The 27,122-nt window shown below is 40.8% G+C and overlaps 2 protein-coding genes across 15 annotated transcripts in view; one reads left to right on the forward strand and one right to left on the reverse strand.

Moving 5' to 3' along the window:
* The window catches only part of UROS (uroporphyrinogen III synthase), a 42,214-nt gene extending 35,752 nt beyond the window's left edge, over positions 1-6,462 (forward strand). For 6 of the 9 annotated variants that reach the window (XM_084841476.1, XM_084841468.1, XM_084841470.1 and 3 more), the window contains 2 exons: positions 1,531-1,629; positions 3,059-6,462. In XM_084841476.1, coding sequence (XP_084697602.1) covers positions 1,531-1,629; positions 3,059-3,184 — 225 coding nt within the window. In that variant the 3' untranslated portion in view covers positions 3,185-6,462. The remainder of the gene's footprint in view (positions 1-1,530; positions 1,630-3,058) is intronic. The other 3 variants (XM_084841473.1, XM_084841474.1, XM_084841475.1) reach the window with 1 other exon arrangement.
* A 2,318-nt stretch (positions 6,463-8,780) lies between these two features.
* The window catches only part of EDRF1 (erythroid differentiation regulatory factor 1), a 49,331-nt gene continuing 30,989 nt past the window's right edge, over positions 8,781-27,122 (reverse strand). For 2 of the 6 annotated variants that reach the window (XM_084841453.1, XM_084841451.1), the window contains 9 exons: positions 26,761-26,961; positions 25,113-25,331; positions 16,584-16,807; positions 15,535-15,693; positions 14,428-14,577; positions 13,719-13,872; positions 13,480-13,595; positions 13,055-13,221; positions 8,781-9,538 (listed from right to left, as the gene is read on the reverse strand). In XM_084841453.1, the coding sequence (XP_084697579.1) occupies positions 9,367-9,538; positions 13,055-13,221; positions 13,480-13,595; positions 13,719-13,872; positions 14,428-14,577; positions 15,535-15,693; positions 16,584-16,807; positions 25,113-25,331; positions 26,761-26,961 (1,562 nt within the window). In that variant the 3' untranslated portion in view covers positions 8,781-9,366. Of the gene's footprint in view, positions 9,539-13,054; positions 13,222-13,479; positions 13,596-13,718; positions 13,873-14,427; positions 14,578-14,939; positions 15,097-15,534; positions 15,694-16,583; positions 16,808-25,112; positions 25,332-26,760; positions 26,962-27,122 lie in introns of all 6 variants that reach the window. The other 4 variants (XM_084841455.1, XM_084841454.1, XR_014788776.1 and 1 more) reach the window with 3 other exon arrangements.

A 27,122-nucleotide genomic window follows, 5' to 3' on the forward strand; every position in this document is an offset into this window, starting at 1 on the left:
CAGCTTATATGGTCCCTCCAGGAGAAACAGGTGGCAACACTCAGCAGCAGCTGGCTCAATACCTGGGGGCCTGGTCCTGCAGGAAGTAGCAGTCTGCCAGGCAGAAGCCCACAGGAAGAGCGGTGGCGGTGGCCGCAGCAGCAGCAGGCATATTTTTAGACATTATGGTAGCAATTAAAGTAAATAGGGATGCTGCAAAGTTTGTGGTGGGTCTGTATCCTGTTGTTTTCCTGCTAATACGAAACTTCTTTATATTGCCTACTATAATATTGGTCTCTAGACTAAGTTCAGCAAAACAGATGTCTAACATCTAACAAACTTTTTCCTGAGATCAAATTATCAGTCTTCATACTCTAGCACACATTTTATTCAGAAAACAGGAGTCAAAACATGGCACCTTCATGCCCTTACGAATTCTTGTCTGAGTATTACACTCTTCTCTGAAATATGCATTGGCTTCTAGCATATTTTTTAGAGATGTATGGGTCACAGGGGTGGGACAAATTCCAGGGAGGGTTAGGATCCTGAGACAGGTGGAGCCTTCCTTCTGTTTCCCTTCAGCTAAGATCAGGCTGGGTTGAATTCCTTCTGGCAGAAGATCAACATGGGACTGGGGTTGTGACTGCACCCTCGTTGCCACATCATCCCAAAGTGTTTTTGGAAGAAGGAACTTGGAAAGAACTGCTGCTCCTTCTTATGTTTTTTTCCTGTGCATGGTTTTAGGAAAAGATCAGAGACATTCTAATACCAATCCTGGAATTAATTCCCACCTGCACACTTGGATCTCTCAATGCTCACTTTTAGAACATATGGTTGGTGCTGGGTTGGATAGCCTGACTAGGTAGGGTAAGTTTAGAAGGAAGCCCTTAGGTTTTTTTTAAAAAAAGTAATAAATTGAGAAACACTGTATTAGAAGAGAGGTTTTGTGTGTGTATTTAAATAATGGTATCTTGGTTGTAGAATAATGCTACTGAATTGTCTATTATGATTAGAAATACTTGTGTAATACTGAAGCATATATCTGTACTTAGATTGTTGTAGTTTAGTCAAGATGAAACATGCATTCCCAGAAGTGGCACTGTAAGACTTCTCACATAAAACAACTTTGTCTTATCTCTAGGTGAAGAGTTAAAACATATTACTAAACAGTAACAGTATAATCTCTATGTTGCATGTTAGTTTTATCATTTTGAATGGTTACTTCCCATTAGCATGATCTTCTATTGGCCTTTTCTGATCTAACTAGAAAATCAGATTTCATTAATGCATTCTTGGGCAAAAATACAAATGACCCATGAACTAGTATAGCTATGGGGGGGAGGGGTGTGTGTGCCTAAGAGACTCACAGCTGCAATATATTTAAAGTTTCTGTTGCAGCCACGTGTACAGCTTAAGCTACAAAGCAGCATGCTTCTTTAGGAGCAAGTTTGTCCAGGGTGACTATCAAAGAAACCTCTCATTGAGCAAACACAGAGATACAATGAGAATGTAAAGAAATAGCCAGTCTCTCCTTTTAATACTTTTCCATAGGGTGTTCCTGCTAGTGTCACGTTTTTCAGTCCATCTGGTGTCAAGTATTGTCTGAAGCAGATTCTGGAATTATCTGGTGATCTCAGTCCCCAAATTAAGGTAAAAGTCTTTTAGCAGCTGAAAGCTTGGAGAGCTAATATTGGATAATAACCCGATGCAAGTGTTTTCAGTTCCTGATTGTTAGCTGCGTTTCTGCCTCTTAACTGGGGTGCTGAATGATGATCTTTTATTTTCCGTTGCCTTAAGATCGTCTGTAGAAAAGTATTGATGTTATGGAGGCAGTTGTTTTCTTTACCCATTATCTTGAGGATCAGAACTTATTTACTAACTCAGAATCATATTAAATCTCTGGATATTTCATTGTGTTAGCAATCAGGTAATTACAAGATTTTTACATACAGTCATTGTTATAACTGCAGGAAGAAGCAAAAGAATCCACTATGTTAATGCCAGTTGCTTCTTTCCTAGCATTAGCATCCACATGCTGGCCCATTTCTTTTCATTTGTATTCTTTTTTCGCTTCACTGTTAGTAGAATATGAGTTCTTATCAGTAGAAGATAACCAGCCTACATGTGACATTAAACATGTTTCATTTGCATGTATTTTTATTTTTTGCCACAGGTGGGGAGAGAATCTGTATTGGGACCACTGCACGGGCGTGGTGGGGATGTGTGGGCTGGCCATGCTGCAGTCCAGCTTCACCCTCCTGGAGCTGTTACTGGTATCAATATCAGATTCCTGCCCACAGCTAGTAGCTTAGAATGGTGGGCAGCACAGGGTGGAAAGGGTTAAACCAGGGTAACGTTGGGAGATCTGGGGGTCATTTTCACCCAGGCCACACTCCTGCTGCTGCCACGACGTTTGGCAACGGTAGCAAAAACATCTGTTTGCAGCCGGATTTCAGAAGCAAATCGCTATGGAGTGGCAAAGGGTCAAATTTAGATTGAGAACAAGCTAATTTTGATGCTTTTAACACTCTGCATCATGAATTTCAGAACAGCAGGGGCCACATGTTGCCCACCCCTCGGCTAAACGCTCTCCAGCTGGCCATTGCCCCAGTCTACCTTGGGGTCACGGGGGGGGGGGGGGGTGCTGCTGCTGCTATTTTTTTTGTTTTTTTAAAGCAGCACAAGGTTGCAAAGGCAAATATGCTTTTAACATACGACGTTTGACCCTGAGAGAAACATGTATTAAAGCTTAGAATTCCCTATCCAAATTGAATTTGGTAGCAATAATGTAAGCTATATATAATGTAATTCCAAAATTGTTATTGGCACCAGAGGAAGATAAAAAGATGGGTTGATTTTATTAGTCCACCCTACATGAGTGAGAGAATACAAGTTTGATCTGCATTTATGACTTCATGACAGGTGGACAGGTGTACCAATTTAACACATGATCCAAAGCCAATACATATCTGACACTGGAATATATTACTGATCAGCCTATGAAGTTGATACCCTGCAGAAAGCAAGAGCTCATGCCATTATCTATCTGTACTGTATATAACATGGCTATATTTTTCAGTTTGCTGCTATAGGTGTAACAACAGCTGAAGCAATGGCAGCTGAAGGAATCTCAGTGAGCTGCACTGCCATCAGTCCTACGCCACAGGATCTCACCACTGGTATCAGAAGAAGTCTCCAGCTGTAGAACTGCTGACACATTTTAAGGCTGTCTGTGTTTGAAATTATGCAACTTGGCAGTAATAATATCCCTCCAACAAAAAAATGCCTTCCTTGAATGAATGTGTAATGTATGGATATTGGGATTAGAAGTCATGTAGGCTCTTGCCTTGTAAGACTGTACACCTTCATATTGTATTAACAGTGGTGATTAATGCAAATTACAGTCAACTGTTAAAATTGGCCATAACTGCTGCTGCCTAGTAGTCAGCACCATGCATCTTACCCTGATATATGTGAAATCTAGTACTAAGTTTTAAAAATAATAAAGCATTAGATGCTGTAATGCCTTCTATTTAAACCTAATTATATTGAGCGTAATATTTTTATCACCCAAACCAAGTTTTTGTTGCATCTGAATACCTTGTAGAAATGTAGACTTCTAAAGATCAACTTATTCAATATTGAACTTATGCAGATTTTAATCATTGTGCATTCAGTTACTATGAATAAGTAGCAAGTAGATATGACATTGGAAATCATTTTGTTGTAAGCTAAGTGGGCTGGTTTGGATTTAGTCGCATATACTTCTGGCAACTGTTGTGTTTATTTACCAGCTTGAGTCGCACACCAAAAGTGTGTGTTGTAGCTTCAGAATAATGTTTTTGCTTCTTCCTTGGTAGAAGAGAAAAATTGTGTATGAAGTCATAATTCCAATAAAAGTAATAAAATCTATTTGTTGTGAACGATACAAACACAGGAAATATTTCCTTGAATTGGTGGTTGCTGTGACACAACTGAAAATCCTTTTTCTGTCTAGACTTCAATACTAGTTGATCTGTATTCTCTTTTGTGACTTTAGTATATAGGCAACAATCTCAGATACTAACGTAGAGCCATAAATATATATTTTAATTAGAGAGACTTAACAGGACTCCTCCAATAAAAGGATAAGTGAAGATACAAAAAATAGTTCTGATTCTATTAAAGCAGTTCATACAATAGCTCTTAATAAAGAATGTTTAGAGTATCATAAAGGAGAAATGCTGTCTTACTACAGAGCAGGCAGGCACTGAAGACCAGCAAGCTTAAACATCAGTATCGCCTCCTAATTTGCTCAGACAGGAGGCATGATGCCTGACTACCTCAGTACAGAGAGAAGGAAAAGGTACATTACACCAGTTATTTAGTGGTCTGGCTTAGGTACTGACAGTTCCTGCTATGTAATTTCTCTCAGATGCCAAAGTGCATTAACTGTGAGGCTAGTGGGGAGAGAATTGCTGCTTATAAAACATACGGGACAGAGTTTATAGGCTCTAAGGCAAGCCAACTGTTTTGCAGTCACTGGTCAGTAGAACTGTATGGTCTACACTGCTAGAGTCAGACCATGTAGAACTGTTTCAGTCTCTATACTTCCAGGGTTGTGTTTGAGTCTTAAAATCCAGTGTCAACAAAGTCTTAGATGGTCCTCAAATAGGGCTCCACATCAAAAAGCTGATCTTGATTCTACAATAGGGAGTAGGAAAGAACAAATTGCAGACCTGTGCATTCTCCCCTTAACAAGAAACTGTCAGAAATAGTCACAGCTAGCTGATCTCTGCTCAGAACTTTGTACTGCCTTTGAAACTTTCCTAAACAATTTTATTGGCTATTAATGTAAACTTTCAAAGCCCTATATTTTGAGGGCAAAGCCTCCCCCCCCCCAACCTCTCTTCTCTGGTAAGCCTAGTTAAAATAAGATCTCCAAATATTGCACTATAAGATTATCTCCTTTTTGCAAGGTAGCTTCTTTGTACAGAGTCTAATAATATCACTCTCACTCATTAAGCCCTCCCTCAATCCCAATGATTTCAAAGGGCATCTTTTTGATTTGAGCATGTGTAAACTTACTCAGTTCTTTTAATTTACCACAGGTCAAGCAGGACAGCAGTGGTGGTTGTTATGCTGATGATTTCCCAATGACATAATACTACCTCCTTGTAAAAATACAAGAGTCAGCAAATAAAGAATCCAGTAACAGCAGGGCTATATACTTGAAGACTTAATTGGTTCTAAACCCCTAGAACTACTCCTTTTTGCACATAAGAAGCCACATTGATGAATTTCCCCACAGGGCTTCTTGTTGTGGCACTGGCCACCATTCTGAAAATTCAAGCTGTGGCAGGCATGCATTGCAGCACTGTCATTATGTGTGAACCAGGTGAGGATGGGTTGCTGGGGTGGTTAACAAGCCACCTGCAACCCTAAAACAGGACATGGGTTCTGGGTAGCTTCTTAACCACCCCAACAAACTACCCTTGGCAGATTCACATGCAACAACAAGCTGCAACATGCCACCACCATGGCTTGAATTTTTAAAATGCAAAATGCAAGCCCTGCGGGGAAATTCACCAATGGTGGCTTGCGGTTCCATGTCAACCAGGTCTATATCGCTATCTCCTTTTAAGTATCAGCCAAGGTGAGAGGAAACTTGTCCACGTTAGCTTAAGTATTTCATTCACACATCCAATCACTATTAAAACTATCAGCCTCATAATTAACGTAGGCAAGATGATGCCAACCAAATTATGGACTAAATCATTTACACTGGTAATTCAGTGCTGCTTATAAAGAGACCTTTTGTTTTAACATCTTTTTAGAAAAGGGGAATTCCAATTAAGGGGGGGGGGTGAGGAAAAAACACACACGGAGGCCAAACTTCCATGCTGCAAATTTCTTGTGACTATAGCGACCTGCCAAAATGGAAGCGATGATAAAAATTACTTAAGGTGGTCTGTACTATTTAGACAGTGCTTCAGTTAGCCAGGTTGCTAATTATCCAACACCTTTTTTCATTATATAATACAAGCATTATCAAAGAAACAGATTCACCCATACCGATATGCCTACAAATGCTGATATTGTATAAAACAGCATGAATCCTAAGTTGTTCCTTCATTCACATAAAAGTCATTTCTGCCAACCTCTCCTCCGCTCGATCTGCAACCCTCTACAGCATTCCCAAGGGTCCCCCAACCCCAGAAGCAGCAGAAATGTTCACAGAAGGATAGTTAAGATTCAAGCCAATGAGATTCAAAAATTTTGAGAAGTGGTGGTTTGTAATTCTGTCAAATCATGCAGTGATTAATTGACCAAATTAGAACATGTGCAGGCATCAGAGTGCCATGAGTTTTAATGTTGTATAAGATTCCTAAGAAAATATAGGATTGTATAGGGCTGTTGGTTGCACAGAAAAGTGCAGGCAAAGCATTAATATCTGTTGGTCTAATGCAAAGGTAAAAATAAGCAAACTCACATTACACAAAATATTTGGTTAGCAAAATAATGTAGCCAATCCCAGCTATTAATATGGATGTTGCCTAATGCACAATGAACCATGTTTGTTTTTTAAATAAACTTGTTTCATCAAATCTGTTCCAAGCTTCTAGAGCTGCAGTGCCCATAAGCATCAGAACACCCCAAGACATCTCCTTCAGTGCCCACTGAGGCCACCTCCCCCCACCCCTTTTTAACTTTCGCTGTCTGGAAAGCAGCAGGCCACCAGCTTTTAGCTTCCCTACCATCTTCCTTTCCACAGAATGCTTTTGGGCTCCACATGGGCCCAGCACCTTCTTCTGAAATGAAGTGGATGGGGAGCTGAAGGCCAGTACTCCACCAGCTTTCTGGCCACCAAACAGAGGAGCTGCTGCCTTGTTAACTTAGGTGATTGGAGAAGGCAGCAGGATGGGCTGGGGAAAGCCTGTGTTGAGACCTGATGTGGGGGGGAGAAAGCAGGGAAATGGGGGCAGGAATGTGTATGAGGGGATCCTGATAGAGAAGTGTGTCTGACCTGTGAGCCAGGGAGAGAGAAATCAGTGATGTGGATGTATGAGGTTTTAAAGGAGTCGGTTTGTATTTTGGGGCTCAGATCCCAGCTCTGCCATGTATTCAGGTTCTTGGACGAGTTACTTATCTTCCAACATCATGTTTGCCCTTCTGAGAAATTGGTGTTTGTGACAGCAGCCATTTTGTGATTGCACCAATGACACTCAAAATTCCTAATGTGTCCTATCACCCCCTCAAAATTGGAGATTTGGAAAACACAAGAATGGCCAACAGATTGGAAAAAATCAACTTATATCCCCATACCAAAAAAGGGAAGCACCAAAGAATGTTCAAACTATCGAACAGTGGCACTTATTTCACATGCCAGTAAGGTAATGCTCAAGATCTTGCAAGGTAGACTCCAGCAATTCATGGAACGAGAATTGCCAGATGTACAAGCTGGGTTTCGAAAAGGCAGAGGAACTAGAGACCAAATTGCCAATATCCGCTGGATAATGGAGAAAGCCAGGGAGTTTCAGAAAAACATCTGTTTCTGTTTTATTGACTATTCTAAAGCCTTTGACTGTGTGGATCATCACAAATTGTGGCAAGTTCTTGGTGGTATGGGGATACCAAGTCATCTTGTCTGCCTCCTGAGGAATCTGTATAACGACCAAGTAGCAATGGTAAGAACAGACCACGGAACAACGGACTGGTTTAAGATTGGGAAAGGAGTACAGCAGAGTTGTATACTCTCACCCTACCTATTCAACCTGTTCGCGCAACACATCATGCGACGTGCTAGGCTTGATGAAGCCAAGGCTGGAGTTAAAATCGCTGGAAGAAACATTAACAATCTCAGATATGCAGATGATATCGCTTTGATGGCTGAAAGCGAGGAGCAGCTCAGGAACCTTCTGACGAAGGTGAAAGAAAAAAGTGCAAAAGCTGGGTTGCAGTTAAAACTAAAAAAAACCCAAGATTATGGCAACCAGCTTGATTGATAACTGGCAAATAGAGAGGGAAAACGTGGAGGCAGTGACAGACTTTGTCTTTCTAGGCGCAAAGATTACTGTAGACGCTGACTGCAGCCAGGAAATCAGAAGACATTTACTTCTTGGGAGGACAGCAATGACAAATCTTGATAAAATAGTGAAGAGCAGAGACATCACACTGACAACAAAGGTCCGCATAGTTCAAGCAATGGTATTCCCCGTAGTAACCTATGGCTGTGAGAGCTGGACCATAAGGAAGGCTGAGCGAAGGAAGATAGATGCTTTTGAACTGTGGTGCTGGAGGAAAATTCTGAGAGTGCCTTGGACTGCAAAAAGATCAAACCAGTCCATCCTCCAGGAAATAAAGCCAGACTGCTCACTTGAGGGAAGGATATTAAAGGCAAAACTGAAGTACTCTGGCCACATCATGAGAAGACAGGATACCCTGGAGAAGATGCTGATGCTAGGGAAAGTGGAAGGCAAAAGGAAGAGGGGCCGACCAAGGGCAAGATGGATGGATGATATTCTGGAGGTGATGGACTCGACCTTGGGGGAGCTGGGGGTGGCAACGGCCAACAGGAAGCTCTGGCGTGGGCTGGTCCATGAAGTCACAAAGAGTCGGAAGCGACTGACCGAATAAACAACAACAGGACTAAATGCATTTGCCTACTCAGACCGTAGCTTATAAAGGTTAGTCTTTAAGATGCTGTAAGACTTTTTGATGCAACAGACTAAGCTAACTAACTCTGGGATTTGTACACGCTAGACACCCAAGATGTTTACACAGGGACACAAAAGTAATGAAATGCTGATGTATAGCAGATGTTTCCAATAAAAATTCTTTAATACACAACTCTTTATTCACATTTCTGGAAAAAAGTAGTGGTTGAGGTACAAAGGAGTCCATTTCGTTTCCTACAATAATGTCTATATTAAATGTTGCATCAAAGCAGAAAAGGCACATTTTTGGAGGAATATTGTAGGTGCTGCAAAAATGTATACATTTCATAATGTCTATGAAAATGGAATCCAATTGTTTTAATTAACACTACTGGAAGATGTTTTCCAATGGAGGTTTTGTTTACCAAATCATGTTTAGAAAACAGTTAATGTTTTACTGTAAGATTTCACTTACGTCTTGTCGCTTTGCAACTCTGCAAACCCCATTATGGTTCAGGTAAAATGAACTTCATATTTGTTTTAACACCTTAAAATGTAAAAACAAAAAAAATGCTAATTCAAAACAGCATTCAAAGGATTGTGATAAAGTTTTGTTTTTCCAGCTGTACATCTTATAAATATGCAACAATATAAATAAAACCAAGGAGCCCCTACAGAAGAGAATTACAAATCCCCTTTTTGAGCAAGGCACTGATTCAATTGCTGTGACATGTACCAGCATTACATTGGGTCACTGAATTCCCAGATTATTGCCTTCACTGTCCTGAGTCAGCTTTTCCAGTAGGTTTAAAACAACTTCTGTTCTTTCTAGCAGAGTCAGGTTTTTGTTTGCTGCAGATCGCAAGAGGTGTGAGTAAACATACTTATTGGCCTTAAGAATTTCTTCTTCTTCACTGTTACCTCTGTGGGGAGAAAGGGGAGAGGGGCAAGAGGGGTTAATCCGGTACTAAAATTCATAATGAACTCTGCAAATAGTGGCTTAGATCTAACAGCAATTGTATAAATGGAATACGCTTTTGCCTGTACAAGGGGTAGGATTCACCAACATACAACAATTCCATCTTCCCACTGCAGCCTCTGGTGTCAAATCCCATGCCACTCCCAAGGGTCCCCCAAATCTTTAGCAGCAGCTTTTCCAGAGGTGCAAAAGCCTCATTCTGCAGGTAGAACTTTGATGCTGGATCGAAGCCTATATTTTTTCAGACTTCTTAACTCCACACCACCTTTATCATGCAGACACAATGAGCCTACTTCTCCCACCTAAACGTTGAGATAGCAGGTTCAGAAGTCAGGCAAGATGCTGTTCCTTGTGCAAATTGGGGGACATTTAGCTGAGCTCTTACTGTTCTGGGAAGACAACAGGATCACAACTCAGCCCCATTCCCCTCCTGTCACCTGGAGCAAAGTCCACATACCCCATTCTTCATGGTTTCATCAGTGCAATTCAAATTTTGCAATACCTACAACTTCCTTAACATTGTACCTGCCTATTATGAGAATTAAGTTCTTCAGTTTATTTCATTATTCTATTTTCATGGCAACTTCAACTTCTTTTGCAATTATTTGGTTCACTATAAATCCCAGAGCAAGCACTATCAGATTTGCAGTGTATACGCATATACAATACATACGCAAAGAAGTGTTGCCAGTTGGTTTCATTACAAATACTTTGATCCAAGAAAGCAAGAGGCAATTAAATTCGTAACATTTGGCAAACAGAATTGACAGCTTCATTTATTACACATACCAGTTAGTCAATTAAAGTTCCAATGAATTCTAACAGAATATCCCAAACTAAGCATTTCTTTTAGTGCTTTAGTTCTAAATAAGTGCTTTAGAACAGTTTCCATAGACAAATACCACACAGCCATTTTGTATCAACAGAAATGCAGTTTTACATATCAAAGCCCCATTACAGGTTTTGTGGTGTACACACTGCAATTCCACTGACGTGGTACCTAGCAGTTTCCAAGATCTAAGCCTCTTGGTTAAGTATCCCAATTTAATCTAAGAAGAGATATACCAATCTAGCCAATAAGTTGCTCCTTTTTGAAGAATCCTCAGATATACTCCTCATAGTTAAAACCTTCAAGCCTTCTGAGTATGCACTTTAACCACAGGGGTAAAAGCAGGATCTAATGTCTGCCATGCCTTGCTAGCAACCTCTTTGCAACCCTGATCAACCTGTACAGAATGACCAAGTAAAGGGACCAGAAGATGCCTCACAAGGGAGCTGGAGGTGATCCAACTCTACATGTAATGCAATTTAATATTGCACAGTGAGTACCTTCACCAATGTGCTGTCTTCCTTAGAAAACTCTGCTGTTCCTTCTTGGCTTCCCTAAAAGCCCCATTTTCTACTAGGCACATGCCACTTTCAGTAACTGCCTGCAATACATGCTGAAGTCATCACATTGTGACTTGACTGTATGAATGAGCCCCCACAGATAGCATTTTAGAACTGCAGCACATATGATGTTCTAAAGGGAGTCTATTCACACATTCAACTACAAGTCATCAAGGGGTCCCTGATACATCCCTGGCCCTTTGCTGTCACTGGGTCCAGACTTTTCCTAGGACTCTCCAAAACACCGGCTGCCACCACCTACTGATTTAGAGAGATCAGTAGCACTCTCCTCTTTATACTCATGAAGCATGTGGGTAAGATATGCCATTCTTCAAACCCACCCAGACCAGAACATAGGTATTTAAAAGCATAAACATGTATTTAACAAGTTCAAAACAATGTCCAGAACAAACAAATGATACATGCATGGGCAAGCTGGCCCACCACATCGTATTTTAACTTGTCTCCCTCCCTGTAATCCCCAACCACCTTTTGCGTTTAAAAAAAACAAAACTCGCAGACACCTGACAACTCAAGCTATGACGCCACAGTATTAGGTGGCAGTATTTTAACATCACAAAACCACAACTGGTGACTGTACACCAAGAACTAATCTTAGCCTCAGGCAGCAGCAGCTTTTGAAAATGTTGGCATTCCTAATAGTACTCGCTCTTGCTGGCACAAAGAAGTATACGATGGCATGCAGGCACTGCTCATCTCCTTTGAGCAGTTTCCTATGTGGCTATGAGGATGGGGGAAGCTAAGCAAGGCAATACCAAAAATATGGACCTGCTATAGCTCCAGCTACAATAGAGTATCTACAACAGCCATCTACTTTCATTTTTGGAGAGTCCGAAGAACTAAAATATAATGCAGTTGGGATACAGTCTTTTGGGGGGAAACTAAAAACAATTATTAGTCATTCAGACAGTAGAATAAATGAAAATCTAAATGCTCTGCTATAACATTATCAGCCTCTCCAAGCCTGTACAATATACTACTACAGAACTGGAACAATTACTGACACTAAGAGATTATGGAATAAACGAGTTAGCTTTGAAACAGGAAGTACAGTTGGTCTTCTGTATTTATATTGCCATCTTGTGGAGAGTTAAGAATTTTTATGCAGTAACGATGAAACAGCTGCCAGTATTCTATTCTGCCAGGTATTGATTTCCTTTTTCCCCATGAAGCTTTCTTCCTGTTGGGAAGCTGCAGTTGCTAGACTATATTGTATCATACATACCCAAACATGTCCCCAGAAAGACTTGAAGCTGACTGTTCCATGAGGAGAGTGGTTTGAGGGGATTAGCACTCCAATTACTCTTAACCTTTTCTCTTTACAATTTCCTTGTACAAACAAAAAACAAAACCCTATTGCCTCCTCCATTTGTCTGTATCAACCTCATAAAGTTTTAATGCTGAAGTTATGGCAAATCTTGTGTTCCATCTACCACCTCTGACATATAGAATGCTATTTCTCAGACTCAAGTTGTATTTTATTCTCTCCTCTTCCCACCCACCCCATTAGCAGCAGGCACATTATGTGCAGGTAAACAGAGCTTGCCTGGGACACGTAGGCACCCCAAACAGTGGTAATGCCTTTCCTACAGCAAACTCAATGGCAATCCCAACCCTAATACTCTATGCTTAACTGAACATGTAGTACCATCACAAGAGAGATACAAACATTTCCTCAAGAACTCAAGAGATAAATGTAACACAAAGTAGACTGAGAGGACAAAACAAAGCTCTTGCTTGGATCCAAAGATGCCCTTCAGCTCACAGAATTAGTCCTCTACAATGCTAAAGAATTGTATGAAAGAAGTGAAAACTAAATCCAGAAATGGGCTATTTATGCAACAGCTTGTGCCAGTTGTTACATACACACAAACATGAGAGAACCCACCTACTATAGCACTAGGTGAACTCTGCAGAGTTTGCAGAACAGTAGTAGTGGATATTTTTTTCTATTCCAAATTTTTTTTCTATTCAGTCCTATAGTTTGTATCCAAGGCTCAATTTGCGGAAAAGAAATCTATTCATGCCATATGAAGAAGTTGGCACTTACCCAACTTTCTTTTTGGTTGAAGTAAGGAGCTTGATGGACTGAAGGAGAAGAAAGGACAATCGGGACTCAAATATACCAAGGAGCTTTAATACTTCCTCTTTATTGAAGCTAGTAGAGGAATCTTCAGTGAGAACTCTCTCAGCATTGCTTTTGTCATCTTCAATCCTCTAGACAAAAAGGACATTTGTAAAGACAGTTATCAAGTCTAAATCATACCAGTCAGGAGTTTCATGTACAACTGCAACTCCATGTATGTTTCAGAATACGTATGTAATTATATGGAAATAAATTAAGCAGTTAGGAGCAATAAAAAATAGAGATATTAGCTTATGTCTATCCAAGCCCCATTTTAACCAGTTCTGAACCGTGTAACTATTTATGTAACATGCCAGAGCCACAGACCACTCAAAACAACAGATAGTTACCTGCTCATATTCAGCAACAAGTTCCTTTCGGATAAGTTGAAATACTGACTGGGTTTGTATCATTATATCTAAGGCCCCAGTCAATGTCTTCAGTTTTCCAGTGCTGCTATTTTGACCTAGAGTTAGTATCAAAAAGACATGGAGAAGTATTTATTAATGACACAAGTTTTCTCCAAGCAATAACAAAGTTTATTGTATCCAAGGGAGCTGCTATAATATCTATCTATTGTTCAACTTACTTGCCATCTGAAATTCTGCAAATGCTACTCTTTCCAACTGTACACGAAGGAGCTCACATGGTGCATCCTTCAGGAGTTGAAAAAACTTCACAGCTTTACTGTAATTAAGATCAACTAGTGCTCTGTGCTGTTTACGCTGATGCTCATCACCAACCTTCAACAAAAAAATATTGGTTTCAAGTTAATTCAGGAGAATAGATAGAACAGCTTTATGTGTTATGATAGGGCATAAACCCACTTTGTCCTATAGTTATTATAGAAGTGCTTCAGTATTTACAAGACTGAAATTGTTCAGAAGGAAGCATATGGAATCAAGTTTTTCTTATGGCTGCTTACATGACTAATGCTTTAGCAGATTGCCATTAAATATGTATAGTCTCCATGTGGATGTAGTAACATCTTCCTGCCAGAATGCCATGTAAGTATACCACAGGGGTTGAATCGGGGCTAGTACAATTATAGCACCAAGAATAAAGTAAGTTTACTACCACCTGGAAAGGTCAGTAGTGCAATGCAAATAGTAATGCAGCCATAAAACTACAACTTAGAAATTCACATTTTGAAAGTTATATATTCTTTTCAACTTATTATACCTGAAAGTTAAAACGGCACTATGCCCTTCCTTTTACAAATGCAGTGTACATTAAGCAACATATAAATAGTAAGTGTGCACCAAGTACACTCATGTAGATGCTCATTGGGAAAATACCTGGTTTCTCAAACAACTGTGATACATGGAAGCCAACCTATGATGAATTGTAGCTGCCCGGTACTGGCAAAGGGGTTGTCGTGCAGACACTGTCTCAACATCACAATATTTCAAGGATTTCATCATTGATTCACTAACTTCTTTTTCTATCTAAATCACAAAGAAAAAGCTTTCAAAATTTATAACATCAAAGCCAGCTTACTTTATAATCTCTCTCTTTCTGTGCTGTATGTAATAAATCACAGAAAAGAACTAAAATGATAAAGCAGTTATAAGTCTGGCCTAGCAGATAATCACATCACCATACCTGTCCCACATGGCTCCCATTCTCAAATGTTACCAGACTAGACCACACACACAAGAGTTCCTCTGACACAAAAGGGTTCCAATTTGGCCTTCTGTGGCTTTAAAAAAACATTTGAAGCATTGATGAAGAACAGCCACTAATAGGACTATTAGCTATGAGAGTTAAATTAATTTTCCATGATTAGAGACAGTGTATGGTCAATTACCAGACGCTGGGAGCAAGCAACAAGGACCGAGTGTCACCATCACTTGTTGGCTGTTGTGAGGAACAGAGGATGTCTGGTTGGCTGTTACTGGAACAGAGGGTTGGATCCAACTGATGTCCCTCGGCTGATGGAAGGCTGTTTGTTTCATTGGAGACTTCTGTCAGTGGAATGGGGAGGAAGGTGATTTTCAGTGATTCCCCCTCCCACTGAATCCCCTATACCCCCTCCTCCAAAATCTGCTAAGGTGGCTGGGGACAGTCAGAACAGCATGAAATATGGGTGCTGCAGGGGATGAGGAATTGCCAAAGTAATTTCCCTCCCCCTTCTGTTGACAGAAGTTTTCAATGGATCAAAGAGCCTTCTGCCAACAACGGGACACCAACTGGATACAACCAGAACACTGCACAAGATGAACCCTTGCTCTGTTCCTGTAGGGCAATTTGTTCAATTTGTAGGGCAATATGTTCACTGCTATTTCGGTAGCAATCATGATCACTAAACAATTTTTTTCCCCCAGTGATGAATCAGATGCTATGTATAGCATTATTCTGAGACCCTCTCCCTTTGGCAACAGTCAGTCCTCAACATGTATTACCTGTTCCTGAGCCTTCCTGGATAACGGAGCATAATCTTGCAGCAGAGTTGCCATAGTAAAATATGTAGTGGACAGTTCCCAGTTGACAGAATCCCAGACAGCTGAGTGGACTTCTCTTTTGCCCAGAGATCTCAAGGCCTTCAGGTAGTAGCCAATAGCCTACAGAGTTCAATCAATGTACAGCAAAATGAGATATTGACAGGTTTATATCAATCAATAATATTAACTATGTGACTCATAATGGGTACTGAATACTATTTGTTGATTTTGAATATTTGGACTTTGCAATGACCAAACACAATACTAGTTATTTCAATAGCAAGATCAGTATAGTTCTTTAGACTCTCTTTAGCACCAGGTATGAGAGCCAGTGTGGCACAGGGGTTAAGGGTGTTGGACTGGGACTCAAGGCATATGGGCTCTACTCCCCACTTGCCCATACAGCTCATTGGGTGACCTTGGGTCAGTCACTGACTCTCAGCCTAACCTACCTCACAGGGCTGTTGTGAGGATAAAATGGAGAGGATGAGAACCATGTAAGCTACCTTGGGTTCCTTGCAAGACGAAAATAGACAAGTTATAAATTTAATAAATAAAATTTCTTTAACATTACTCTGTTCTTCTGAGTAGGCCCATAATACAAGCAGTCCCTTGTACAACTAAGCAGTAGAAAAGCTATCTGAACTGCCTCTTACTTCTAAGTTAGGACATTAAGTATCAGGTTGCAAGTTGCCCATCCCAGTTCTAGTAATTTGTTAATTTTGGGGGAGTTGCTATTTTTTGCACATTACTTGCCAATATTAAAATTATATACACAGATATATGTAGATAGATAGATAGATAGATAGATAGATAGATAGATAGATAATCTAAATGAAACAGCGAACCTTACAATAAATACCTCCTCACAATAAATTATTTTTAAGGCGCAACATATGATTCATACAAATCATGGAATGCCACTTTTTAATGTTTAGGCATATGCTTCGGAAGAAAATCACTGCACAGGCCTATTCTTCCATCAGCTTAAGTTTGGGCCAGGGGCTTACCTTATTATAATAAAGCGCCTCTTCAGGGGAAAATTCTCTTTTGAAGTCTCCCCCAGCAGCACAATGGGCATGAGCGCAAATCCGCATCAGTCTTCCCATGTTACACAAGAGAAGCGCAGCATTGGTTGCATCATCAATAGAGTCAAAGTTTTGAATCCCTTTTTCAAAAAAAGAGAAGCTTTTCTTCCAAAGTTGCTGTTCTGCTGGAGATACCATTTTGTTCTCTAGAACAGAGCAAAAGGAAGCAGGCTTGTTTCACTTCAACATCTTAATAAATCAGAAGCGCCGATACATCTATTGAGCAACTGTTTGAATGCCATCCTTGAATTTAACCAAAAATCTTGTATTGGATCCGGATTGTAATTCTTTAGAGTAGACCCACGGGAATCTATGGGACTTAAGTTAATCATGACTAGCTTAAGTTCCATTCATTTCAGTGGGTTTAATCTAAGTATAACTAAATCTGGATCCAACACCTTTCCTGCATGATAAAGTTTTACAAGCAAAATTTTAAAACGTATTTTCTTTCTGCAAGAAACACTTTTTAAAATTATGTACACAAAATGCTTCCTGCTGATTAAACATTTCAGTGATGGCTGCCAGTAAAGAACGATACTGTATTATTTATGCTGTCTGGAAAGTGTTATATAGTAAGGACCTAATGTAATTTTATAGAATCCATAAGTAGGGATGTGCAGACTTGATGTACATAAGGATGTATGGACCCAAACTCATTTGAATCCATTGTGGATTTCTCTGACACCCTTACCCATAAGGACAATCACCTCCAGGAAGGGGAAAACCAACCAAAAAGCATATATTATATGCAAAACTACTCTAGAGTTCTCATTAAAACAAAAAGCGATCTTTGGGTTTTTTTCCCCAAAGTGCAAATTATATTCGAATTTAGCTAATTTCTGTCCAAGACGAATTATAAACATGGAAATCTGTTTAAATCTTAGCCTGATCATTTTCTAGGACAATAGATAAATCAAGTAATGGGTACAAGTTCTTTTTTGCAGAATCTAGACTTAAATGCTATCATACCTATGAAACAAGCAATGAAAACACAAAACAAAATCCTGGATTAAACTGGTTTTCAAACTTTAAGATATTACAACATTCATAAAAATGGCTTCTAAACCTTATTTTCAATTCAAATAATTACTCACAAGTTCTAGTTAGAGTTTTGAGGAGCGGAGAAAAACAACGGAATTTTTGTTTGTTTTTTTTCTGAAGAATTGGAAAAATTGAACAGCTTTCGATTATGGAAGCTTTTCTTTTAGAATTCAAGACTAAGTATTTATATCTTGTTATCCAGCCTTTACTCCGCTCAAAATGATTTCTAAAAACTATGTAATAAGAACACTTTTATAGAAAGACTAGAGATGTAAAATGTCTGGAAATAATGAAGCAGAGGGGGGAAATGTTTTAAGCCTCTCTGCAAGATTCCCAGCATAGTTATTTCTTTCATTTCTTTTTGAAATTATTGATCTAAAGTATTTTACTGGTAGACATTTATGCATAGTTCCCCAAAATGAGAGTAAAGTCACTATCATGTATTCTTCATAGTAAATGTCCATCCTTGACAGTTTGGTTTTGTTCTATAGAATCCTGTGTTTCTGCTGCTGCTGTTGTTGTTGTTCAGTCGTCTCCGACTCTTCGTGACCCCATGGACCATAGCACACCAGGCCTTCGTGTCCTGCGCTCTCTCCTGGAGTGTGCTCAAGTCCATATTCATTGCATCAGTGATGCAATCTAGCCATCTCATCCTCTGCCGTCCCCTTCTCCTTTTGCCTTCAGTCTTTCCCAGCATCAGGGTCTTTTCCAGAGAGTTTTCTCTTCGCATCTGATGCTGTAGCAGTCATTTAATTTAGTTCTAAATCTATTCAGACAATAATGACAAATTTACTAGTTGAATCATAGAATACTAGGGTTGGAAGAGGCTTATAAGACCATCGAGTCCAACCCCCTGCTCAATGCAGGAATCCAAGTCAGAGCATCCCTGACAGATGGCTGTCCAGCCTCATCTTGAATGCCTCCAGTGTGGGAGAGCCCACCACCTCCCTAGGGAATTGGTTCCATTGTCATATTGCTCTAACAGTCAGGAAGTTTTTCCTGATGTGCAACCGGAATCTGGCTTCCTGTCACTTGAGCCCATTATTCCATGTCCTGCACTCCGGGATGATCGAGAAGAGATCCTGGCCTTCCGCTCTGTGACAACCTTTCAAGTACTTGAAGAGCGCTATCCTATCTCCCCTCAGTCTTCACTTCTCAAGGCTAAACAAGCCCAATTCTTCAGTCTCTCTTCATAGGGCTTTGTTTCCAGTCCCCTGATCATCTTTGTTGACCTCCTCTGAACCCTCTCCAGCTTGTCTGCATCCTTCTTAAAGTATGGTGCCCAGAACTGGACACAGTACTCCAGATGAGGTCTAACCAGTGCTGAGTAGAGGGGAACTAGTACTTCACGGGATTTGGAGGCTATGCTTCTATTAATGCAGCGCAAAATAGCATTTGGCTTTTTGCAGCCACATCACATTGTTGGCTCATATTCAGCTTGTGATCTACAACAATTCCAAGATCCTTCTCGCTTGTAGTGTTGCTGAGCCACGTATCCCCCATTTTGTAACTGTGCATTTGGTTTCTTTTTCCTAGGTGCAGAACTTGGCATTTATCCTTATTAAATGTCATTCTGTTGTTTTCTGCCCAGCACTCCAGCCTATCAAGATCACTTTGAATTTTGTTTCTGTCTTCCAAGGTATTAGCTACCCCGCCCAATTTTGTGTCACCTGCAAATTTGATCAGCATTCCCTGCACCTCCTCCTCCAAGTCATTAATAAAAATGTTGAAGAGCACTGGGCCCAGGACTGAGCCCTGCAGTACCCCGCTCGTTACCTCTCCCCAGTTTGAGAAGATCCCACTGATAAGCACTCTGAGTCCAATCCTGTACCCAACTGTGGATCCACCTGATCATTGCTTCATCTTGCCCACTTTCAGCTAGTTTGCTCATCAGGATATCATGGGGCACTTTGTCGAAAGCTTTGCTGAAGTCTAGGTATATTACGTCCATAGCATTCCCACAGTCCACAAAGGAGGTTATCTGATCAAAACAGGAGATCAGATTAATCTGGCAGGATTTGTTCTTGATACATCCATGTTGGCTTCGCATAAGCACTGCACTGTTTTCAAGGTGTTTACAGACTGATTGTTTATCATCTGCTCCTGAATTTTCCCAGGGATTGATGTCAGACTGACTGGTCTGTAGTTCCCAGGTCCCTCCTTTTTACCCTTTTTGAAGATAGGGACAACATTAGCCCTCCTCCAGTCATCTGGCACTTCACCCTTCCTCCATGATTTCTCAAAGAGAATAGACAGTGGCTCTGAGAGTTCTTCTGCCAGTTCCTTTATTACTCTAGGGTGCAGTTCATCTGGCCCTGGAGATTTGAACTCAAAGGAATTTGGTGTTCCTTGACCGTATGTCTATCGATCTCAAGCTGCAATCCTGCTCCATTAGTCTGTACTTCGCCTTTGCCAGGGGGGTCATAGACCCTCTTTTGGGAGAAGACTGAGTCAAAGTAGGAATTGAGCACTTCTGCCTCTTTGTCATCTGTTATCATTTTGCCTTCCTTATTTATTAGCTGAACAACCATTTCTTTCCTCTGTCTTTTACTATGCATGTATCTGAAGAAAGCCTTTTTGTTGCTTTTACCATCCCTCGGTAGCCTCAGCTCATTCTCAGCTTTAGCCTTCCTGATGCCATCCCTGCAATTCTGTGCTACCTGCCTGTGCTCTTCCTTTGTTGCTTGGCCTTTCTTCCACTTCCTATATGTGTGCTTTTCTGTTTTCAGGTCATCTCTAGCTTTTTGTGAAGCCACATTGGCTTCTTCTGTTGTCTTCCACCTTTTCTTCTTCTTGGAATTGTTAGTAATTATGCCTTGAGAATTTCCTTTTTTAAAAACTCCCACCCATCTTGGACTCCTTTTCTCGTTAGAGTCGCTTGCCATGGGACCTTACTTACCATTGTTCTGAGTTTATTAACATTGGCCTTCCTAAAATCCAGGGTAAGCGTTTGGCTACACTCAGCTTTTGCTTCCTTTAGAACCAAGAACTCAAGTATAACATGGTCACTTTCCCCCAGAGTTCCTGTAACTGCTACTTTATCCACTAAGTCATCTCTGTTGGTTAGGATCAAGTCAAAGATAGCTGATCCTCTAGTTCTTTCCTCTACTTTCTGTGGGAGGATGTTATCTGCCACACAAGTCAGGAATTTCCTGGAGGGGCCATGTTTTTCAGAATTTGTCTCCCAACAAGTATCAGGGAAACTGAAGTCCCCCATTACTAGGAAGTCAAGAAATCACCAGGATAACAGGCAAGCATGACCTTGGTGTACAAAATGAAGCAGGACAAAGGCTAATAGAGTTTTGCCAAGAGAACATGCAGATCATAGCAAACACGCTTTTCCAACAGCACAAGAGGCGACTCTAAACATGGACATCACCAGATGGTCAATATCGAAATCAGATTGATTATGTCCTTTGCAGCCAAAGATGGAGAAGCTCTATACAGTCAGTAAAAACAAGACCTGGAGCTGACTGTGGCTCAGATCGTGAGCTTCTTGTTGCAAAATTTTGACTTAAATTGAAGAACGTAGGGAAAACCACTAAACCATTCAGGTATGACCTAAATCATATCCCTTATGAATATACAGTGGAGGTGAGGAATAGATTTAAGGGATTAGACCTGATAGAGTGCCTGAGGAACTATGGATGGAGGTCCATAACATTGTTAGGAGGCAGGAACTCAATCCATCCCAAAGAAAAAGAAATGCAAGAAAGCCAAGTGGCTGTCTGATGAGGCTTTACAAGTAGTTGAGGAAAGAAGGGAAGTGAAAAGCAAGGGAGAAAGGGGAAGAGATATCCAACTGAATGCAGAGTTCCAGAGAATAGCAAGGAGAGACAAGAAGGCCTTCTTAAATGAACAATGCAAGGAAATCGAGGAAAACAACAGAATAGGAAAGACTAGAGATCTTTTCAAGAAAATCGGAGATATCAAGGGAACATTTTGTGCAAAGACGGGCATGATAAAGTACAAAGAAGGCAGGGACCTCACAGAAGCAGATGAGATGAAGAAGAGGTGGCAAGAATACACGGAAGAACTATACAGGAAAGATCCTAATGTCCCTGATAGCCGTGATAGTGTGGTCACTGAACTTGAGCCGGACATCATAGAGAGTGAAGTCAAGTGGGCCTTAGGAAGCATTCCTAACAACAAAGCTAGCCGAGATGACAGTATTCCAGCTGAACTATTTAAAATCCTAAAAGATGATGCTGTTAAAGTGCTGCACTCAATATGCCAACAAATTTGGAACACTCAACAATGGCCACAAGACCGGAAAGGGTCAGTTTACATTCCAATTCCAATCCCAAAGAACGGCAATGCCAAGGAGTGTTCAAACTACCGTACAATTGCGCTCATTTCACATGCCAGCAAGGTTATGCTCACAATCCTACAAGCTAGTCTTCAGCAGTATGTGAACCGAGAACTACCGGAAACACAAGCTGGGTTTCGAAGAGGCAGAGGAACTAGAGATCAAATCACCAACATTCGCTGGATCATGGAGAAAGCAAGAGAATTCCAGAAAAACGTCTATTTCTGCTTCACTGACTATGCTAAAGCCTTTGACTGTGTGGATCACAACAAACTGTGGCAAATTCTTAAAGAGATGGGAGTACCAGACCACCTTACCTGTCTCCTGAGAAACCTGTACGAGGGTCAAGAAGCAGCAGTAAGAGCCGGACATGGAACAACCGATTGGTTCAAAACTGGGAAAGGTCTACGACAAGGCTGTATATTGTTGCCCTGCTTATTTAACTGATATGCAGAGTACATCATGAGAAACACCGGGTTGGATGAATCACAGGTCGGACTTAAGATTGCCGGGAGAATTATCAACAACCTCAGATACGCAGATGATACCACCCTAATGGCAGAAAGCGAAGAGGATCTAAAGAGTCTCTTGTTGAGGGTGAAAGTGGAGAGTGCAAAAGCTGGTTTGAAACTCAACATTCAAAAAACTAAGATCATGGCATCTGGCCCCATCACTTCCTGGCATATAGAAAGGGAAGAAATGGAAGCAGTGACAGATTTTATTTTCTTGGGCTCCAAGATCACCGCAGACGGTGACTGTAGCCATGAAATTAAAAGACGCTTGCTCCTTGGAAGGAAAGCTATGGCACACCTAGACAGCATAGTAAGAAGCAGAGACATCACCTTGCCAACAAAGGTTCATATAATCAAAGCTATGGTTTTCCCAGTAGCAACGTATGGCTGTGAGAGCTGGACTATAAGGAAGGCTGAGCACCAAAGAATTGATGCTTTTGAACTGTGGTGCTGGAGGAGACTCTTACGAGTCCCCTGGACTGCAAGGAGGTCAATTCAGTCCATCCTAAAGGAAATCAACCCTGACTGCTCACTGGAAGGACAGATACTGAAGCTGAAGCTCAAATATTTTGGCCACCTAATGCAAAGAGAAAAGTCCCTGGAAAAGACCCTGATGCTGGGAAAGATTGAAGGCAAAAGGAGAAGGGGGCAGTAGAGGATGAGATGGCTAGATAGCATCACCGATGCAATGAATATGAACTTGAGCACACTCCAGGAGAGAGAGGAGGACAGGAAGGCCTGGCGTGCTATGGTCCATGGGGTCACGAAGAGTCGGACAGGACTTAACGACTGAACAACAACAACAAATTACTACTACATCATGCTTCCTTGAAACATTGGCTATTTGCTTTTCAAAAGTTTCATCCTCATCTTCTCCTTGATTGGGGGGCCGGTAGTAGACTCTGACCACCATGTTCCTTTTATTCTTTGCTCCATTTATTTTAACCCAGATGCTCTCGATGGGGCTACCAAGCTCCTCCTCCTGTATTTCTGTGCAGAGATATGTATTCTTCACATATAGTGCAAGCCCACCTCCCTTTCTGTTCCTCCTGTTCTTTTTGAACAAGTTATATCCTTCAATTGCTGTATTCTAGTCATTGGAGTCATCCCACCAAGGCTCAGTTACACCTATCAAGTCATAATTTCCCTCCTGTATTAAGAGTTCAAGTTCATTCTGTTTGCTTCCCATACTCTGGGCATTAGTATATAGACATCGAAGACCATGTGCTTCATAGTCTGGCTTTCTTCCTACATGTTTGAGTTTACTTTTAAAAGTTTTAAAAAATAATGATTTTATGAGCAAACTAAGTTATACATAAAATAACTTCAGGAATAGGAAAGCTGCTTTATCCCCCTAAAGCATCCCTCTGGATGTTTTGGACTACAGTGCCCAGCATTCCTGACTACTGGCCATGCTGCCTAAGGCTGATGGGAACTGAAGTCCAAAATATCTGGAGGACACCTGGTTGGGGAAGACTGTCTTAAAGCAACAAAGTGACTTTAGATCTGTAAAGAGTGCTAAAAAAATAAGTATTGCTTTTTTCCCCATTTTCCCCAAAATTTCAATTTTTTCCAAAAAACAACAACAACAACAACCCAGAAAAGGACCAGTATTTTTCCATGGCCTCCAAATTTCCAGAGATTTTATATCTCTAGTTCTAGCGCCAAGCAACAGAACAGGCCTGGGCAGATACCTATAGTTAAGGGACAGGCTGCATTGTAAGTGATTGCACAGGGCCATGTGCAATCACTTAACCTACATACTCCCTTCACCTGCTCCCTCCCCCAACTCCGCCCCCCCCAATGCCTTAATAAATGGCCATGGATTATATCAGCACTAGTATCAGCCACAGTTATCATTAACAAAGGTTCCACCTTAATCAGGACTTGACACCAACTTGACATTTAAGAGACATACCAAGGAAAGAAGCACAAAGTCCCACAGCCTGTTCCCTATCCCTTGACTATGCTTGGTAACAGTTGTATTAAGTCTACACCAGCACAATGTGATGGAAGTGCTTCCATGTACTTGTTAGTGCTTTTATTCCAATTCACTTAAGACTACATATGGCAGTTTCCCAAGACTGGATTTGCTTCATAATTAGCCATATGAACATTGCAATATCGTTCACTTCTAGGATTCTTTTCTGATCATTCAAGTCCCAGGGCAGAATCCAATTTATGCTCCAGCGATTCTCTTCCGCCCTGCCGATTCCCTTCCTCAAGAGTTGCGTCCCACCAATTCCACTGCGCAAGCAGGACCCACCACTTACACAAGGGAGACTGAGCACTTCCTAGGGGAAGCCCTGAAATGAGTGGAAATGCTTGTTTCTGGAACGAGTCGGGTCGATGGAGCTCCCTTATGCACGCTCCGCCAACCTGCCTCCTTCCAGAAACAAGTGTTTCCGCTCCTTTCAGGCTGCCCTGGAAGTGCTAAATCGCGTTGCGCAAGCGGTGAGAAACATTTTTGCAATGAAATTAGCAGGCTGTAAGAGAATCAGCGGGGGCATAAGTGCCCCATTGGATTCTGCCCCAATACTTAAAAATTAAATACCAATACAAAATATATGTATATATAAATATACTTGCCCACTCTTTCACTCTGTAAAGCAGCGGCTTGGTTCATGTAAAATACTCCGATTTCATTTTGGATGTTACCCATTCTCTTTACTACTTGTGCATGTTGCTCCAGATTCTGTTCTTTTAAATTACTAAAAAGCAAAATTTCATTAGCTGCCTCATAGCATTTGCAGCTAATTGAAAGTTGGCATTCCAAATCTGTAGACAAGTCAGTAGCCCAAAAAAATGCTAGAAGAGAAGATACACCACATTAGCAATCTGGTAAGAATTTTCAACGTTTTCGACAAAAACACAGAAGACTGCACCAGAAACAGTTTGACAGTGGCTATTTAAAACACTTTTGCAATCCATGATCAGTTGTGGGAATCATAATTCCTGTAGCATTTTCAGCATAAAAAGAACTTTGTAGCTAGTTGTAAAAGCTGTGAAAAATGTTACAAAATCAGACCAACTCATGTCTAAAATGAGATATTTTATATATATTTTTTATGAAATCAAGTAATTTTCTCAAGCATAATTTTGTGTCCTATATTTCTAAAATACTCAGCTTTAGAGAGGCACAAAATCAATTTTGACACAAGCAACAAAAATACTCTGATTGTCAAAACAGAAACCCATTTGTAAAAAAGAAAACTGTGAATAATGGCTAGATGAAGGGCCTCGCCTGGTGATTTGTTCACATCATAAAAATGCACAGCATTTTTTATGATTTGTTATTTGTTTTGTTGCATTCAAATGTATTCCCTCCAAGAATAATTTCTAAGCAGATTTTCCCCCAGCATTCAATATATAGTTGCTGGGAATATTCTTTCTGTGACCATTTTAACTTTGGAGTGCTGTTTGGAAAATTGTTCCACAAATGTCAGAGCCACTCATTACAAAGTTATATTATTCTGTAAAAAAGTAACAATAGAAATGCAGATCTCCACACACCCTATCTCCCTGCCATATTAGGGGGTTCCAACGACCCATCCCACTCTTTTAAGAAATGCATGAGGGGAGTTGTGGGGCTAGACACATCACCCTTGCTTTGGGAGCTTTTGTGTCTGAGAAGTGGCTATATACACATTCCAACATATGAATGTAGAGATCATGCGAGGATATCCAATCAGGATTCCCCATTGCATGGAAGGTCAGTATGCACACAGAGCCCCTTCTCCTGCATCCATGGATGGCGATGGCAGGGACAAGGCTAGCATGCATGGACTAGTGGACCATACACACACTCTTTGAATGCATGGATGAGGTGGTCTGAACCTCCAGTTGTGACCCCAGCACCAGTACTCAGTATTGGAAGATGGGACTTGACTAGAAACGGAAACTCGTTATTCGTCAGGCACTTCATTCACCTCGCCCCCCTCTGTGATTCCAGCATAAGAGTTTAACAGAAATTGCTGCTAGAGGATGACACTGACAAGAAGTTTCTCCATTCTTTGCCCCGAGTGTGCTAAATTTTAACCATGCAAAGGCTCACATGCTCAAAGGCATCAAACCTTAAGAGAGCAAGGGAGGAAGAAGCATGCCAACTCCTCCTGCAAAGGCCTATTCTCCATTTGTTATAGGTGGACTGGCTCCTGCAGAACTATACTATCAAGACAAAACAACCTACTGAACCCACTCTGAATCAGTCCCAATTAAGAAATTAAACCATCTCTACCTTGGCAGCTGGACTCTCTATGAAGGCTATGCAGTATTTCCTGATCTTCTTTTGTTTGATAGTTATATTCTTCAAGATATGCAGTTCTGTTGTTTGCATTCTGGGCCAGCATTAGTTGGATATCACCACAAAGAGTTAAACTCTGACAAAGAAACAGCAGTACTTCAGAAAGCATGTTCGTGCTGAGGCAGCAATATGTATCTAGTTGGAGAAAAATTAAGAAAGGAAACTGGTGAACACTGGAAGCCAGAATGCCTTTTTGGTATGAAGCCACGCAAAGATCCGTGCTCATGTAGTGCCTTAATCTTCTGGAAGCATCAATGAATATATGTTGATTTATCAGATTCCTAGCATGGCTTCAA

Source organism: Heloderma suspectum, chromosome 3, assembly GCF_057233095.1.
Source record: "Heloderma suspectum isolate Gila_16-S chromosome 3, 16-S_ref, whole genome shotgun sequence".
In the NCBI taxonomy this organism is placed as follows: domain Eukaryota; kingdom Metazoa; phylum Chordata; class Lepidosauria; order Squamata; family Helodermatidae; genus Heloderma; species Heloderma suspectum.